This window comes from Tenrec ecaudatus, chromosome 10, assembly GCF_050624435.1.
Source record: "Tenrec ecaudatus isolate mTenEca1 chromosome 10, mTenEca1.hap1, whole genome shotgun sequence".
In the NCBI taxonomy this organism is placed as follows: domain Eukaryota; kingdom Metazoa; phylum Chordata; class Mammalia; order Afrosoricida; family Tenrecidae; genus Tenrec; species Tenrec ecaudatus.
Window position 1 is genome coordinate 85,177,017 of NC_134539.1, and position 18,220 is coordinate 85,195,236.

General features: G+C 52.5%; 1 protein-coding gene across 1 annotated transcript; it reads right to left on the bottom strand.

Annotated features, from left to right (window-relative positions):
• Positions 1 to 2,208: 2,208 nt before the first annotated feature.
• On the bottom strand, positions 2,209 to 5,958 carry VAMP2 (vesicle associated membrane protein 2). Its single transcript, XM_075560901.1, has 5 exons — positions 5,822 to 5,958; positions 5,181 to 5,301; positions 4,640 to 4,798; positions 4,483 to 4,534; positions 2,209 to 3,877 (listed from the first exon to the last, which is right to left on the bottom strand). Coding segments are annotated over exons 1-5 (351 nt in total). The 5' UTR covers positions 5,824 to 5,958; the 3' UTR covers positions 2,209 to 3,860.
• Positions 5,959 to 18,220: the final 12,262 nt, after the last annotated feature.

An 18,220-nucleotide genomic window follows, 5' to 3' on the forward strand; every position in this document is an offset into this window, starting at 1 on the left:
CGCGCCATGAATGCTGGGCGTTTCTTTCCGTGTAGAAACCTTTTCTTTAGTCATAGTGACCGCATGTATTTGTCATTTGCATGTCCTCCAGGATCATTCATGTTAGGAATCACAGATTCATCATCTAAGTTGCATGGTATTCTACTGTGTATGTACCATTGATGGGCAAAGGTTCGCACCATCTTAGTGCTATTATGAACGTGGGTGTACATAACTATTTGTGTCAGGCCTTAGTTCTCCAGGATATATACCAAGTATTAGGATTTCTGGATCATACGGTATTTCCATATCCAACTTTTCAGGGAAGCACCCTACTATTGTCCACAGTGGTCCACCATCCTACAGTCCCACCAGCAGTGTATGAGGGCCGTACACAAGACAAGGTTTACATGGGAAAAGAAACCATCTTGATGGTAATCAGGGGTGGGAGGGAAAGGGCTAATCAACTAGAGCAGAGGTCATCAACCTGTGGATCCAGATGCCTTTGGGGGTCAAGTGACTTTTTCACAGGGGTCACCCAATTCATCACAGTAGCAAAATGACAGTGATAAAGTAGCAACAAAAATAATGTTATGATGGGGGGGGGGTGTCACCAGAACATGAGGAACTGTATTAAAAAGTCGCAGCATTAGGAAGGTTGAGGATAGACCCCGAGGATAGACTTATCATGAGGTGGCTTCAAAAAGTTTATAACAAAATCCAAACCTGAAGGAGGGTTATAGCGTCAGAGCTTCAATTGCAAACACTTGGTTTGCAGAAGGCTATGGATGACATGCAAGCCCCCAAATCCATTTGTAGGGTCCCCGTGTGGACTACGTTTCTGGCGACTCCCCCTTGACCATAGTTCGGGATGTGCATATCCTGGCTGTCAGACAGAGGGCAGTAATTACAACAGATGGAGTTAGGTAAAAAAGGAAATACGTCTATCATTTGACTTTCTTTTCGACTCATTTTAAAGTTGTTTTAGTTTTTAATTAAAAAGACAAGTTCACGGAAAAACTGAATTAAAAGATAATGGAATTCTTTGTGAGCTTTTTGAAGCCCATTCCTATTAACTTGGGTGAAGGAATGACAGACAAATCCATGGTGGATGTTATGACTGTGTACCAAGAAATCACCTGGGCCCCTTTGTTAGGATCCCTGAATCAGAACCTCCAGGGAAAGGTCTTGAAGATCTGAATTTTACACAGCACCCTGGGGATAGTTCTTAGGAGCTGGCAAGTTTGGGAAACATCTAGACTTCACAATGCTGGGTTTCTAGAACTCACCGAGCATCTTCTGTCCACTGTTGTGCCTAAGGAATGATGGGGTACCACATTGGATAGGGGTGTCATGGACCTGAAGGCTACGAGAGTTGGGCTTGGGCTCTAGAGTCACCAGCCGGATAACAGAGGGCACCGGGGTGGCAGACCCTGGCCCTCTACAGTCAGCTCCCATGACACATAAGGGGGGCATCTCCCTAAGCTGATTGTTTTAACAAGGGTTTGTTAAACCCTCTGGGAGCCCTGGTAGTGAGATGAGTTAAGCCAGGCCTTTTAAACCCCACTAATTAAGTGGTTCTCAACCTGTGGGTCGTGACCCTTTTGGGGGGTTGAATGACCCTTTCACAGGGGTCGCCCGATTCATCACAGTAGCAAAATGACCATGATGAAGTAGCAATGAAAATAACTTTATGGTTGGTGGTCACATGAGGAACCACTGCACTAGGTGCTCCAAGAGGCACTGTTTCCTAAAGATACAGTGTTGAAAATCCTGTGGAGCAGTTAGTTCTATTCTGCACTCTAGAGTCATGATGAGTCAGAATTGACTGGAATGGCCGGGTTTGGTTTGGAGCTGGGTGCTGGCCTGGGACTAGCTACAAACCATGAACTCATCAAATAAGCTGGTAGTCTACTTGAGTGGTCCCAAGAGTGGCTGCAGAGCACCTGGGGCTCAATTGGGGAAGCATGTTCCAGGCAGATGGGGAGGTGGACAGCCAGCCTTCGGGGCGGGAGGGTTCACAGCAAGCTGCTGTCAGGAACACTTCTTCCCAATTACACATTCCTAGTGCCCCACCCAGTGGCTACTTCAGGAACCACACTTTGCACTGCCCAAGGTCAGGCCTGCGTTCCTGCAAAGCTCAGTCCTTTTTCTCAGTCTTCCATGTTATACCTGTGGATCCCAAACCCTACCCTGGTTAAGCAAAAATCTTGAGCAGACACCACCTGATTACTCATCACACATTTATTGTACATTTTCACAATCTGGATGCGCCACAGAATTGGGGGCACAGGATGGGGGGAGAGGGGGCAGGGGACACTGGGATAATATGGGGGGTCTAGACACAGTGCCCCCACCCCCAGCATCTCTCCCTACCCTTTCACACCACAGCTTAGATATCCCTGTTCCCCACCACACAGAAAACCTCAAGTGTGGGGGGGGGGAGAAAGAGTTTTTGGGGGGTCCCCTCTATTGGCAGGTTAAGGGACTGCACCCTCAGACCCTTAGAATTGTGCCATTTAAAAAGACTATCTACCACTTCATCTACAGAAGGGACCACTCTCTGGACTCCAGGACAGGGGCCCCATTTTCCAGCCAGTCTCATATACACATTGGCAGTGACTAGTACTCCCGCCCTGAATTCAGGGGGGCAGTCAGAGGAACTGGGCAGTGATGGGAGCCATAACCTCCCAGAGGAAAGGTTTTCAGTCCGACCCCCAGCAGGGGTTGGGCTAGAGGGTTTCAGGCATGAACTGGGGGAGTTCTCTGCCTTGCCCCATGCCTCCCCAAGGCAGTGATAGCTCCCCCAACACTGGTAGCCACTCCTCCCAAAGAGATCAGATTGTGGCCACACACCCCCAATCTCCTGGTGGGAGGAGGAGTCAATCAGGGAGGGAGGGAGACCCCATGGGAATGTCAGTTGAGCGCCCCACATGAAAACTGGGGCACAGGAATGTGGGGAGAGACCCCGAGTGGCAGAATTATTGGTCCATCATAACACACTGAACTCTAATACACTTACACACCAGCTGGGGAGTAGGGAAAAGAGGTGGCAGGAGTTGTGGAAAATGGGGGCAAGGGAGGCAAACTGGACTAGATGGATGAGGTGGGCAAGGAGGTGGCAATTCTGAGGGACCAGGACAGCCTGGTTCCCCAAAAGTCCGGGCTCCCCACCACCTGCAAGTGATGTCGTGCAAATAAAAGTGTGCCACAAGGACCAATGGGGACTCCTGGTTAAAACAAAAACACGGGGTGAAAATTTAAGTGAAGAGTGATGGAACAAACAAAAAAAGGAACCCCAAAGAGATGTCAGTATGCAAATGAATGCTAATCGACATGCTGGAAACTCCCAGAAGACCCTGGGATTCTTAGGACCAATTGGGGCCAGTCTCAAAGCCTCCCACTGAATGCAAAGGAAATGCACCCAGGGAGGCCTGGACAGGTGCTTTTTGATTTAAGGGGAGGGTTAGGCAGGGGTTCAGGGTGAGTGGGAGGCCAGGGCAGGAGGGAGGATCAGCCAGGAAGAGGGTCTATTGCATAGCAGATGCAAATGAAGGGACTAGGGGTTTCTCAGGAAGAGAGGGGAAGGCCAAGGGGAGGGGGAACCTCAGGAAGGAGTGTGTTAAGGACAACCGGAAAAAATCTTCTAGTAATAAAACTACAAACAGACCAAATATATATAATATTATATATGTATAAATAACAGCTGGCTATTTACAAAGGGACACACACATACACACACACACACACACACACAGGGACGGACACACACACGGATCCAGGGCAGGTGGGGCTGGAAGATATGGCTGAGAGGTGGAGGAACGGCTGGGGGTGGGGGGGGGGAGTGGCCCCTCTCTGGGCAGGACAGGCTCCTCAAGGGTTTAAGTGCTGAAGTAAACTGTGGAGAGAGGGAGAGAGGAGGAGGCAGAGGGTGTGTGAGTGGGGCGAGAGAAAGAGAGAGAAAGCAGTGTGTCAGGCCTGGCCCTGCTCCCCATCCTCCCCACACCCCAACTGGCTGATGTCCTTTCTCCTCCCTGGGCCTCCAGGGTCACCATCTGTCAAAGCAGAGAGCTGAAGAGGCCAGCTGTGGGGTCCCTGCAACCCAACAGTCATGGTTCTGGAGCTGCAGACCCTTAGTCCTCTAGGCCTCTCAAGTCCACAAGTTCTCAAACAGTAGAATGGGTGGTTTCTCATCTCATCTCATCTCTGGTCTCTTGCTCTCCGAGTCCATGGGATCCAGCCTGGTTTTCAGGCCCAAAGGGTCTTCAGGAGAGCAGTGGGCATCTGTCTACCAGCTCTCCTGTTTCCAAAAACTGCCCAGAGCCAGGCAGAGTGCAAACTGCACAACATCTGGGTGGAGGGTCGAATCTAGACCAATCAGGAAGTACTACTGGCAACTATCTATGCTCTTTGCTGACTAATAATAACAAGGTTAAGGAACTTCAAAGACCAGACTCGGCAGGGGAAATCTCTTGAGAAAAGGGGCTGGCCCTCCCCACTCACCGATGATGATGATGAGGATGATAGCACAAATCACTCCCAGGATGATCATCATCTAGGGACAAAGGTGGGGGTGGTCAGTGAGACAGACTGCCTTCTGGCTCCCAGGCACCCACTGCTCCTCCTGCCTGCCTGCCCTCCGGCTGGGCCCCAGCCTTACCTTGAGATTTTTCCACCAGTATTTGCGCTTGAGCTTAGCTGCACTTGTTTCAAATTGGGAGGCCCCCGCCTGGAGCGCATCTGCGCGGTCGTCCAGCTCCGAGAGCTTCTGGTCCCGCTCCAGGACTTTGTCCACGTTCACCCTCATGATATCTACCACCTGAGGGAGGGGCCAAAGAAGGGGGGTGCTGAGGGCTGCCTCAGGGAGGGCACGCCTTTTGGAACAGGACAACATGCTACGGGCACACAGAACGTGTCCAGCACACCTGAGGGCGGGCAAGGAGCACACATCAGGGACATGCTAGTAGCTAGACACCCCCCACCCCCACCCCAGATAACATACCAGCGGCCCCTCCATCTATGGGGACTCAGGGAGCCAGCCCATCACCAGAGCACACCTGCCCCAGGCTGACACAGGTGTTTAACATGCCAGAGCCCTTGCAGGTTCACAGTGACAAAGGTGGGCATGGCCCGTCTTTGTCCCCACAACTGTTTGCCAGCCCCTAGGGCCCTCCCTCCTCGCTTGGACCCCGCAAACTCACCTCATCCACCTGGGCCTGGGTCTGCTGCAGTCTCCGGTTACTGGTGAGGTTTGGAGGGGGCGCAGGGGGGCCACCCTCCCCAGCTGGGGCGGCAGGGGGCGCGGTAGCAGCGGTAGCAGACCTGAGAGGCGGGACTGGTTAGGAGTCTGGGCCCCCCGGGCCACCCCGCCAGGGCTCCGCCCAGCCGCCTGTCCATCCAACCGCTCCTCCCTTGCACCTTCCCGGGAGGGAGGCCACCCGATGGGCGCCCCGGGCTCAGGCGCGCCTGGCCACGGAGGAACTGCGTGACCTTGAGCGAGGCCCCCTTCCCCTCCGGGCCTCAGTTTCCCTGCCTGTCAAGTGAGGGCGACTTTACAGACGCGGTCCCGGATGGACGTGAAATGACCGGTGGCCGCGGTGACGGGGCAAGGCGGGGCGGGCGGACACCCGGGTCCACTCCCTCCTGCAGCCACCGTCCGCGGCGGGCAGCCCGGGAGGCACGGTGCCCAGGGCGCCCGGCGCAGTCACGGGCGCTGGCCCGGCTTCGGGGGGCGGGGGGCGCGGGCAGAGCCCCGGGCACTCCCCGCTGCCCATCGCCCGGGGCGGCGGGCCGGGCCGGGCAGCCCCGCGCGGGCGGCGGCGGCGGCGGGCGGCCGACTCACATGGCGGAGGCCGCGGGCGGAGGACTTGGCAGCGGCAGTGGCGGCGGCGGCGGCGGCGGCTCGCGCTGGCTCCGACTGGCACTGGCTGCCGGGGACGGGAAGATGGCGGCCGCGCGTCACCCACATCCGGGCACTGCGGGCGGGGGCGGGGCGCGGCGGGCGACGCGGCGGGAGCGGGGCCGCGGGGGCGGGGCCTGCGGGGAGGGGCGGGGCCGGCGGGGGCGCGCCTGGCGGGCGTGCCCCGCGCGCCCCCGCCCTCGGCTCTCGGCCCCGGGAGCCCCCAGCCCGACTGCTGCCCCAGCCTGTGCCACGCCTCACGCACGCCGCCGCGCCGGGCGGGGGCTCACACCTCCCCCGAAGCCACATCCTTCCTCCGCGGAACCCCCAGCCCACGCGACCCCGCCACCGGGGCGCCGGTCCCACGGCCGGGGGCCTGCCCTTCACCCCTCATCGCTAGGAATCTGCTGGGAGTGGGTGGGCACCAGATGGGCAAGTCCCAAAGGCCATGCGGAGGGAGGCGGGGAGCCTGCTGCTGAGATGGGTGGGGTGAGGTGGTCTGCACCCCTTCTTCCTGTAGAGCATGTCCCAGGGGAGGTCTGGGTAGGAGGGCCCTGGAGTAAGAAGCCGCGCAGGCTCATCCTGTCGCCCAGCCTAAAGAGGGGCTCACTTGGGAATGCAGACTGGGGGCGCCTTGGCAGGGGACGCTGGGGAGTGCCACACTAAGGCCAGCAGACTCCGGGCATGACTGCCCCTTCTCTCCCCCCCCCCACCCCCACCCCCGTGGTCGCTGCCCCTGACTTCAGACTAGCTCTGCCCCTTGGGCCAACGACTAAGGCAATGTCAGCTGGGAAAAGCGCGCAGACATGGCCTGGGCAAAGGGCAGGGGTGTGTGTGTGCTTAAGGAGGACAAGGACTGCACAGGTTTTCAGCAGCTTCACCTCCTAAGGGGTAGCCCTGGAGAGCTTGTCCTGGCTCAGGATCCACGCCAGGCTCATGGGGAGGCACTACCCCGGATCTGGAGGGCGAGTGGGAAGGGACTAGAGATGGTAGTGGGCTGGAGCTTTGTGTGGCAGGGGGAGAGGACATGTAGGGAAGAGAGGACCCTGCTGGGGAAAGACCCAGCAGCTGAACAGGCTCCCACCCTGTCCATCCTCAGCGGGCTGGCACGTGGCATGGCAGGATCCCGAGGGGAGGGGGACAAGCACACAGGAGACTGCCTGTCCGGCCTCGGGGTGGGGGGACGTTTTAGGAGAGGTTAGTGCCCCTGGTGCCCGGTGCATCCCGGAGGCCAGGGAAAGAAGCTCTGGGTGTGAGCACCTCACCATAACTGGAGCACCCGTCTTCCCAGCAGAAGCAGGGGGATCTGCTCAGTCACCAGAGGTGTCATTTCACAGCTGTCTGGGGGAGGTAAGTGAGCAGGGAGCTGCAGGGTGTGGAGACTCAGCCGGATCTAAGATAAGACATTCTGGTTCCCTCCCCCCTCCTGGCAGCAGCCACCTCCCTGGCCCTTGTGCATAGGACACAGGCGGTCTGAGGTAGCTTAGCCCATGAGGAAAAGCAGAAAAGAGTTCTTTCCAAGGGGGTCTCAGATCATTCCATGGCGTGCTGGGGCTGCTTGCTTTGGGGCCCTGCAGCCTCTCTCCTTTCTAGCCCAAGATCAAAAATGCCAAATTCCCGGCTTTTAAGTCCAAAAGGCTCAGTGTCAGGCTAGGGGCTCAGGAAGATTGGAAGGCCTGGTGCAAACAGATGTAACCTCCCCCTTCCCCCCACTCCTTAACCCTCCGCTCCAGCTGGGGAGGCCAAGCTCACAAGCAGACCGGACTCTAGACAGGGATTAGGAGTGACTCTCATTTCCCTAGGCTGAGCCCAGGGCATGTGGGAGGAACAGAGCCCCAGATAAATTTGGGGAGCCATGGCCAGGCCATGAGCTCCTCCTTTTGTCATTTCCTGACGGCCCCCTCCTGGAGAATCCTGCCACAGAGTGAAAAGGGGGACTGAGGGAGGGGGCCACGGAGCAGGGGGCAGGTGTGACCCATGGAGAGGAGGTGACCCAGGAGTAACGCCCACTGAGCGGCCCCTCCGGGCACCACCTCACCTAGGGAATGCCCCAAATGGAGATCCCTGGTGGAGGCCAGCACAAGGCAGGGTGAGATGATTCCGTTGTTCACCTGGAATAGGAGGAGGTGCCCTGCAAGCAAAGAGAGTAAAGACAAAAAGGAAGTCAAGGACTTGCAAAACTGAGATATGAGTGTGTCCACATTAACCTGCTTCGTGGTTGTGAGAACACACACACACACACACACACACTCCAGGTTCATGCCGAGGGCTGGGAGGGACCCAGGTGGCATCTACAACAAGCACCTGTGAGTCTGATACAGCCACAGGAGACAACACTCTAAAACGGTTTTCTCGTGATTTCCCCCCCTCTCCTAGGAGCACAAACTGCCTTCCAAGTTGGCATGGAAGGCTGGGTCATTCCCACCCTGACTCATGATCTTGCCCCACCCACATGAGTCAAACCCGACTGAACTAATAATTAATTTCAGGGGCCTCGTGTGGCAACCAGCTTGTAATTAGGAGCAGAGGCAGCCGCTCTTGGGAATGCTAGCTCCACCACCTTCACAGGCATTCAAAGCAGTACTCTGGCTGAGCCTTCAAGGTCAGAGGCTGCTGAGGTAGCCTGCCAAGCCCTGGTTCCCTGGAAGGAAGAAAAGCTACCCACTGAGGACCTGCTATGTGCCAGACCCTTTAGATGGGCTCGTTCTTGATTAGCTACACAGATGATATGACTGCATTCTCTGTGTGAAATATTAAGACTTTAAATATAAAGCTGAAACCCCCAGTCAGCCCCAAACTCATTCATTCCAGCTCACTGGGATGGGACCCCATATGTTACACAGTAGAACTCCATATGTGTTTGTGTGTTGTTTTTCAACTGTAATCTTTATGACACCCCCTACCCCCCCCCCATTGTTATAGTGGTTACAGGTTGGGTTGCTCACTGCAGTCATCAACCTGAAACTTCCAGATGCTCTCAGGGAGAGAGAGGCGGCTTTCTACTCCCATACAGACTCAGAAACCCACAGGGGCAGTCCTACCCTGCCCTGTAGGTTCACTATGCGTCGGAATTGACTCGGTGGCAATGAGTTTGGAGCTTTAAAAACAATCTTTTCAGGCTTTTTCTTCCAATGCTGCCTGTACCTTCCGCCCATCCCATCATGTTAGTTGCTATACTTGGGTGGCATCGTGGGTTATATGTTGGGCGTTAACTGCAAGATCAGCAGTTCAAAACCACCAGCTGCTCTGTGGGAGAAAAACAAGGCTCTCCTTGTTAAGATTCACGGGCTCAGAAACCCACAGGGCTATCCCAACAGTGGACTCCATGGCAGCGAGGTTGGTTAGTGACTGTCAAGTTGATTTCAGCTCATGGCAGGGCTGTGGCCTTTCAGAAGGCGATCACTAGGCCTGTGCCATGTGTGTCTGAGGCACCTCGGACGGCACGCCAACCTTTTGGCTTGGAGCGGTCAAGTGTTGAACCTGTAGCTGGCATTTGCTGACTCAGCAAAACTCAGTAAGAGCTGCCCCGGTGGGTTTACAAGATTCTACCTTTTTTTTTTTAAGTCACTTTATTGGGGGTTCTTAAAGTTCTTATAACATTCCATACATCAACTGTATCAAGCATATTTGTGCATATGTGACCATTTCCTACTATCAGCTCCTCTTCTTGTCCCTACCCTTCCACCCTCTTGAATCCTTGATCAATTCTATATTGTCATTATTATTTCATATCTTACACTCTCCATTGTCTCCCTTCACCCACATTTTAAAAACATTTTATTAGGGGCTCATACAACTCTTATCGCAATCCATGCATATACATACATCAATTGTATAAAGCACATCCATACATTCTTTGCCCTAATCATTTTCAAAGCATTTGCTCTCCACTTAAGCCCTCTGCATCAGGTCCTCTTTTTTTTTCCTTCACCCACATTTCTGTTATTCGTCCCATTTGGAGTGGGGGCTATGTATCCAATCTTGTGATGGGTTCCCCCTTTTTCACCCTTCCCCATCCCTATCTCCCTACGGTCATGATATCGATAGGCCTACTACTGTTCCTGAGGGGGTTAGCTTTCCTGAATTCCATTTCTCGAAAGCGCTTATCTGTACCATTCTGTGTTCTTCGTTCTAGCCTGAGACTTTGACTCCTTATGGGAGTAGAAAGCCCCGTCTTTCTCCCGAGGAGCAGCTTGTGGTTTCAAACTGCTGAATATGCAGGTTGCAGTCCAATGCCTAACCACTCAGCCACCAGGGCCCATACGAGGAGGATTCAAAAGTACACAGAAAAAATCCTTTTTCTTTTTAAAATCATTTTATTAGGAGCTCATACAACTCTTATCACAATACATACATACATCAATTGTGTAAAGTACATTTGTACATTCATTTCCCTCATCATTCTCAAAATATCTGCTCTCCACCTAAGCCCCTGGCATCAGCTCCTCATTTTTCCCCTTCCTCCCCAATACCCCCTCCCTCATGTAGTCTTGGGAATTTATAAATTATTATTTTGTCATATCTTACACTGTCCAACGTCTCCCTTCACCCACTTTTCTGTTGTCCGTCCCCCAGGGAGGAGGTTATATGAAGATCCTTGTAATCTGTTCCCCCTCTCCAGACCCTCCCTCCACCCACCCCCCTTCGCCACTCTCAGCACTGGTCCTGAAGGGATCATCTGTCCTGGATTCCCTGTGTTTCCAGTTCCTATCTGTACCAGTGTCCATCCTCTGGTCTAGCCAGATTTGTAAGGTAGAATTGGGTTCATGATAGTGGGGGGAAAGGAAGCATTCAGGAACTAGAGGAAAGTTGTATGTTCCATCATTCCTACACTGCATCCTGACTGGCTCATCTCCTCCCCAAGACCCTTCCATAAGGGGATGTCCAGTTGCCTACAAATGGGCTTGCGGTCTCCACTCTGCACTCCCCCTCACTCACAACGACATGATTTTTTTTGGTCTTTGATGCCTGATACCTGATTCCCTCGACACCTGTTGGTCACACAGGCTGGTGTGCTTCTTCCACATGGGCTTTGTTGCTTCCCAGCTAGATGGCCGCTTGTTTACTTTTGAACCTTTAAGACCACAGACACTATATATTTTGATAGCCAAGGACCATCAGCTCTCTTTACCACATTTGCTTATGTACCTGTCTGTCTTCATCAGTCATGTGGGGGACCAGGCAGTTTCTTGTGAGAACAATCTGCTTTACTCTCTGTCACTTCTCCCTGAGGCAGGGTGGGGGGTGGGAGGCAGGGTGGGGGTGGGGTGGGAGGCAGGGTGGGGGTGGGGTGGGAGGCAGGTTGGGGTGGGGGTGGGAGGCAGGTTGGGGTGGGGGTGGGAGGCAGGTTGGGGTGGGGGTGGGGGTCCACAGCAGGGTGAGAGCTTTTATTTCCAGCCCAGAGCATCCCTTCTTCACTTGGTCTCCTCTGGACCCAGAATCCAAATTCTTTCCTGAAAATGAGCCCAGAGAAGGGGGGTGGGAAGGACAGGGGTCCCCTTCCTGGGAGGGAACGCTAGGGGTCTCAACACCTTGGGCACAAACTCCCACCCCACCCCCTGTGTTCAGCCAGGTGGGGAGCGCTGACTCCCTGGGGCCTGCCGCAGCTCTGCATGCCTCTAGAACCTTGCTCAATTTGCTTTCTCCTCCCTCTCTTCTCGGGGCTCTTAGTCTCTGCTGAGGAAAGCCTCTTTCTCCATTTCAGTCCAGTTTTGGAAGGGAGAGAAGACAAATCCTCATGACCCATCTTCCTGGGGTCTCGAGCAGTCTGACCAGGGTTTGCTTCAAGTTCCTTCGAGGAGGCGTTTTGGGGATGTTTTCCAATTTTTAACCAACAGTGAGTGCTTGATTACTAACCGAAAGGCTGGAGGTTTGACCTCAGCCAGAGGCATTGGGGAGGAAAGCGCTGGCAGCTGCGTCTGAAAGGCCTCCTGAGCACACAGTTCCACACTGTCCACATGAGGCCAACATGAGTCAGAATCCACCCACTTTGACGAATTGAAAACCCAACGCCACTGTCAAGTCAATCCAGACTCAGAGTGGCCGTAAGCATAGAGCAGAACTGCCTGTGTCCCCAAGACTGCAGCTCTTTCTGCCTCTCTGCCAAGGAGTGGCTGGTGGTCTCCGTCAGCAGCCCAGAGCGTGACCGCTGCGCCACCAGGGCTCCCACTGCGACCAATAAGCTCCTTTTATTCATTTTGTGTGTGTGTCTTGGTGAGGCATTCACACCTGCCTTATTTCTCCTTTATACTGAGTACGAAGCGAAGCCCAGAGTCGGTCACGTCAGCTCAATATGTTTTATTGAATGGAAGCAACTGGCCACCAGGAGACTTGGGTTCTAGCCCCAGCGCTCCCTGTCGGCATGGTGTCCATGGCTTTCTTCTTGGGGCTCACTTCCCTTGTGAGATAACCACTTTTTGGGTTTGCGATGCCAGGCCCAGCCCAGGCACCCTGCTGACGTCAGAGCTACAGAAACGAGGCCGTTAATACAGCATGATCCTTGCTGTAACTAGTGCCCATGATCATGGCATTTGTCAACCCTACTCAAACAGATTGAAATCAAAGAGGAGAAGCTGATGACTCACATGACTGGAAATTAAGCTTCAGGCACCGCAGGATCCAGGTGCTCAAATGATGTCATCAGGGATCTATTTCTAAGCTCTGATTGCCTCTAACTGGACTCATTCTCAGACAGACAGCCAGCACCAGCAGCTGCTGGCTCATATTCTCTAAAAATCTCGTTTGTATGTTGCTTAGAAACCGGTTTATGTGGTTCAAAGTCTCAGAAAGATATAGAAGGTCTTCCCCACCCTGCCTCCTAGTCCCCCCAGCCTTTCTCCCCACAGCCTCCCGCCAGAACTGTTCTGTATCCATGCTCTCGGGCACGTGGACGATGCTCTGTCTTTTCCTCTAAGTGGAAGAGGACTGTTGTACTTTCTCATATTGCAAACCCACACATACAGAACCCATGCACGCCGTGCGTCTGGTTCAGAAAATGAACTCACAAAGGGATTGCGCTGCAAAAATGTGTAGCATGCACATCATTTGTGTAAAAGACAGCGTGAGTGTGTGTGTGTGTGCGCACTGTTCTGCATCTTGCTTTTGACACTTAGCCTGTCTTGGAGACGGTCCCATAGCAGTGCATAAGCTTGCTTTTTCCTGGTTATGCCGTGTTCTATCACGTGGATGCATCCCGACTTAACCAATAACCCGCTGATAGACTCCTAAGAGACCTCCAGTCTCTCGCCATGCGTGGCAGTCACACAATCTACTGTCAACTTGCGAAGGGGTGGAGTCTAGCCTGTCAATCAGGTCATAGCCAATGAGGCCTCCGTGTGGGCATGGCCTTCTCCTGCAGATTCCAATATTCCTCCCTGGAGGGTGGTGACACTGCTTCGTATTCCTGATGACAGACACCAGGAGCTGTGCTAGAGCCCTGGAGCTGGAGAAGCCACATGGAGACCCACGCCAGAGCAGAGATGCCCCCACCACTGTGATCACAAGACTCCCCACCCCCTGGCCTGGGATCGTCCTGCATTTGGCGTCACTGCATGTGTTTCGTGAGTCTGAAGAGGACTTGATAGATTGGTCTCAGACATATGGGCTAATATTGGACTTATGGACTTGATCTGGACTGGGCTGGGATGTTTTAATTACTCTTTGATAGAAAGCTCTTTCTTATACACATACGAGTGTCTCTGGATTTGTTTCTCTGTCTACCCAGACTGACACAGGACTACCAGCAGTGTAGCAAAGAATAACAGACACATTCCTACTGTGTACATGTGCAAATAGGACCAGTTCCCAGAAGTGGGGATCCTAAGTCAAAGAGCACAAAGGGCTTGGGACTTTGATGGATGCTGTTGAGTTGCTTTCCATGAAAAGGTTACCAATTTTTACCTTGCTAACAACCAATATGTGGGCTCAAGTAGAAAGCAAATGTTTCGGGAATGATGAGGGCAACAAATGTACAAATATGCTTGACATACAACGGATGGATGGGTGCACTGTGATAAGAGTTGTACAAGCCCCCAATACAATGATTAAAAAACAAAAACAACCAATATGTGAGACTGCCAGTTGACCCCTGCCTTCTCCAACGCCCCATAAACTCCGGGGCTTTTCAGATAAAAACTGCACATTATTCTCAGTGTTGTTCTAATTTTACATCTCTATTATTGTGCACAGGCCGGAATTCTGTTTCATCTAGTTAAGAGTTCTTTGGATGCCCTTTTCTGTGGAACTTCTGTGCAAATCTTTTTGTACATTTTGTAGTTTGTTTGTTTTTTTGATTTTTTTTAAATCCTTTTATTGGGGGCTCGTACAACTCTTATACAATCCACACATCTGTCCACTGTGTCAGACACATCCTTACATATGCTGTCATCATCTTTTTCAAAATGTTTTCTTTCTACTTGAGCCCCTGGCATCAGCTCCCCCTTTTCCCCTGCCTCCCCACCCTCTCCCATGCCCCCTTGATAATTTATAAATCATTCTTTGGGGGTTTGGGGCTATTTTTGTTTCCCCCCCCCCCCACAGTTTGACTGGCGTCATTCACAGATCCTGTAATTCAATCGTTCAACCACATCAAGTTGTACAATCACCACCACCATCAGTTTGGGACATTTTCTCCATTCTCGTCGTTATTGGCTCCCCATTCCCCCCAGTCTCCCTTGCCAGAGCCCTGAGGGGCCATTAATCCGGTTACCCTCTCTACATAGTTACCTATCCTGGACTGCACAGACGGAAAAACACCCTGTTCTAGTTTTCCAACTGTTTGGTAGCTCTGAAATCATTCTAAATAAAAAAGGGTTGTGTTTTTATTAAGATTAAGGTTTCTTGTATGCTTTTATTTCCCCCCATAATCTCTGATGTGTCTGTAATGTCAGGTAAGGTATTGATACAGCTTTTTCTCCACATGGCAACACAGATGTTATTGACTAAGCCCCCATTTCTGCTCTAATTGTAAATGTTTTCTTTATCGTCTACTAATTTTTACATGTTTGGTCCTATTTCTGGGTTTCCTGTCTGTCCCATGGGTTTACCAAGCTGCGCCTGGTCGCCCTTTAGCAGAGGGGCCCAGCTTCTCTGACTCAGAAGTTCCAGCCCCAGTCCTGGGTGGTCAAGGATTTGGCTTTGTCCTTGAACCAATCTGTGTCCGGGTAAGTGGGGTGATCTCACAGGCCAGGATTGGGCCACAGGACCAATCCAGAAGCTGCGAGACTGCTGGGAGAGTCAACTGCATCCTAGCCACCTGGGCCAAGACTGGGAGATGACCTCTTAAAGAAACCAGGGGTGCTATTCCCAGAAAAAGGAATGGATGTTAGAATGGATATCCTCCAGGACGGAGTCTCGGATCCAAGGCAACTCGGGACAGGCACGGAGCAGCTCCCACAGCCTGGAATGGGCGGAGAGCGCCTCCGTACGTGAATTATCTCAGTTCATCTTCCCAGACACCCAGGAGACAGCAATCTGGTTCCTTCAGGGGGTATCAGTAGCACCACACCCCCCGCACCCACGCCCTCACCTGCAGACCTTCAAGCTCTGCCCCTCCACAGGTGGATGTGACACACAAGCGCCAGGCTGTCTTTGACCCCTGCAGGAAAGGCTCCGCTGGGCAGATGCAGCCAGGCCCCAGGCAAGCCTGCTGTCCGCAGGAAAGGCAGCCGGCAAGTCCATCCTGAATGCAAAGGCTGGTCACAGGGCCCTACAGGACTCAAGCCTCGGGGCCAGCTCTCAGGGTGGGGGCAGTGGGCCTGCCCTTCGCAGTCTTTGGTCGTGCAATGGTGGAAAGAAACCCCAACCTTGAATAGGGCAGACTTTACCCATGAGAACCTTTCACCTAAATCCATAACACGGCGGAACCAACCACTCATTTCAAAAAGCCACGTCGTCTGTCTGTCGTCAGAGCGGGGTGAGTGGCTGCTGTGTTGCCGTAAAGCCGGAAGCTATGCCACTGGCATTTCCAATGCCAACAGGATCACCCAGGGGAACAGGGCGCAGGGCAACTTCCAGACCACCTGCCGACGAGAGAGAAGGAACAGCCAGGCCACTTGTGGGGAAGCAGCTGCGGAAACCATGTCGCAGCAGTGTTGCCAGAAGGCGCCAGGCAGATGAGTTGGGAAGCGTGGCTTCCTCACAAGAGACTGGCCCTTAATGAGGTGCGTGTGCCAAAGCTCTCAGGACCTTCATTGGCTAATGTGGCAGGGGTCCAAATAAGAGGAGACCGCGGAAAACGTCCATTAACAATTAGAACGTGGGGTGTACAAAGCCTGAGTGTAGGAAATGTGGACATCAAAAGTGAAATGGAACACATGAAAATTTATACCCCAGACATTAGTGAGCTGAAGTGGACTGGCATTGGTCACTTAGAATTAAAAACAGAGAGGACCGCATGGCCAGCCCCACTATGACACATGACGCCCCTCACTGACCCATAGCCCTACAGGGGACAACACCGGAAACACAATGTGGGACTAGCACCTGATCTGATCCCGCCACACCCAGGCAAAACACTAAGGGGTGCAACAGAACAGCAAGGGAATGGAGCGGCAAGGTCCCCAGGGAATGCTGAAGGTGGACTTTGGGGCCAGGGCGTGGTGCCCCAACAGACTGGACTGGAAAACACTCCTAAAGGCCAACAAACAGTCCTTGAACTGACTACAAGCTTTTCTTTCTTGTTGTGTTTTGTTTTTGTCCGTGGTTTGTTGTTGTTGTTTTGTTGCATATTGTTGCTTGGTTTTGCTCTGTCTTGTTTTTGTGCATGTTATTATCTCTGCAGGTCTGTCTAAATAAGATAGGCTGGATAAACAATCTGGAGGAGAAAAAAATGGGACCAACAGTTCTGGAGGGACATGTGGAAGGACATGGGAGAGAGGGATGTGGGGGGAAAGGTAGTGGTGTTTAACAAACCCAGGGTCAAGGGAGCAACAAGTGATCCAAATCAGTGGTTAGGAGCATTTAGGAGGCCTGATAGAGTGTGATCAAGGGTAATGTAACCAAGAGGAATTACTGAAACCTAAATGAAGACTGAGCATGATAGTGGGGCTAGAGGAAAGTCAAAGGAAATAGAGGAAAGCACTAGGAGGCAAAGGGCATTTATAGAGGTCTAAATAAAGGCATGTACACATGTAAATATATTTATATATGAGGATGGGGAAATAGATCTATGTGCATCTATCTATAGGTTTAGTATTAAGGTAGCAGATGGACATTGGGCCTCCACTCAAGTACTCCCTCAATGCAAGAATACTTTCTTCTATTAAATTGGCATTCTATGATGCTCACCTTCCTGACCCAACCACTGAAGACAAAGCACATGAATAAGTAAATGTGGTGAAGAAAGCTGATGGTCCCTGGCTATCAAAACGATAGCGTCTGGGGTCTTAAAGGCTTGAAAGTAAACAAGCGGCCATTTAGCTCAAAAGCAACAAAGCCCACATGGAAGAAGTACACCAGCCTGTGTGATCACGAGGTGTCGGAGTGATCAAGCACCAGGCATTATCAGAACAAAAAAATCAAATCATAGTGAATGAGGGGGGGAGTGCAGAGTGGAGACCCAAAGCCCATTTGCAGGCCACTGGAAATGCCCTTACAGAAGGGTCTCGGGGAGGAGGCAAGCCAGTCAGGGTGCAGTGTAGCAACCATGAAACATACAACTTTCCTCTAGCTCCTAAATGCTTCCTCCCCCCCACTATCATGATCCCAATTCCACTTTACAAATCTGGCTAGACCAGAGGATGTACACTGGTACAGAGAGGAGCTGGAAATAGAGGGAATGGAGGGTGGATGATCCCTTCAGGACCAGAGGTGTGAGTGGCAATACTGGGAAGGTGAGGAGAGAGTGGGTGGAGAGTGGGAACTGATTACAGGGATCTACATATGACCTCCTCCCTGGGGCACGGACAACAGAGAGTGGGTGAAGGGAGACATTGGACAGGGTAAGATATGACAAAATAATAATTTATAAATTATGAAGGCTTCATGAGGGAGGGGGAGCAGGGAGAGAGGAGGAAATAAGGAGCTCATGCCAGGGCTCAAGCAGAAAGCAAATGTTTTGAGAATGATGAGGGCAATGAATGTACACAATTGATGTATGTATGATTGTGATAGCAGTTGTATGAGCCCCCAATAAAATGATTTTTTAAAAGAAGAAAAAGAGATAGTTACCAGTGAATGGAAAGCAGAGGTTGGAAGCAGCGGAGTCCCACGGGCAGGAGTGCTGCACTGGAGGAGGACGGAGACTGACTCTCAGAAGGGAGTGCCAGGCTCGGCAAAGCAAAGGGACAGCGGTGACAGGGACCTCCAACGGGGGCTGCAGAAACGAGCTCAAGGAGAGTAATT

Excerpts from the sequence above, each read along its gene's own strand:
- VAMP2 (XM_075560901.1), bottom strand. Across the intron at positions 4,799-5,180 it reads CCCAGGCCCAGGTGGATGAG|GTGGTAGATATCATGAGGGT; the intron begins GTGAGTTTGCGG and ends CCCCTCCCTCAG. Across the intron at positions 4,535-4,639 it reads ACTGGTGGAAAAATCTCAAG|ATGATGATCATCCTGGGAGT; the intron begins GTAAGGCTGGGG and ends CTTTGTCCCTAG.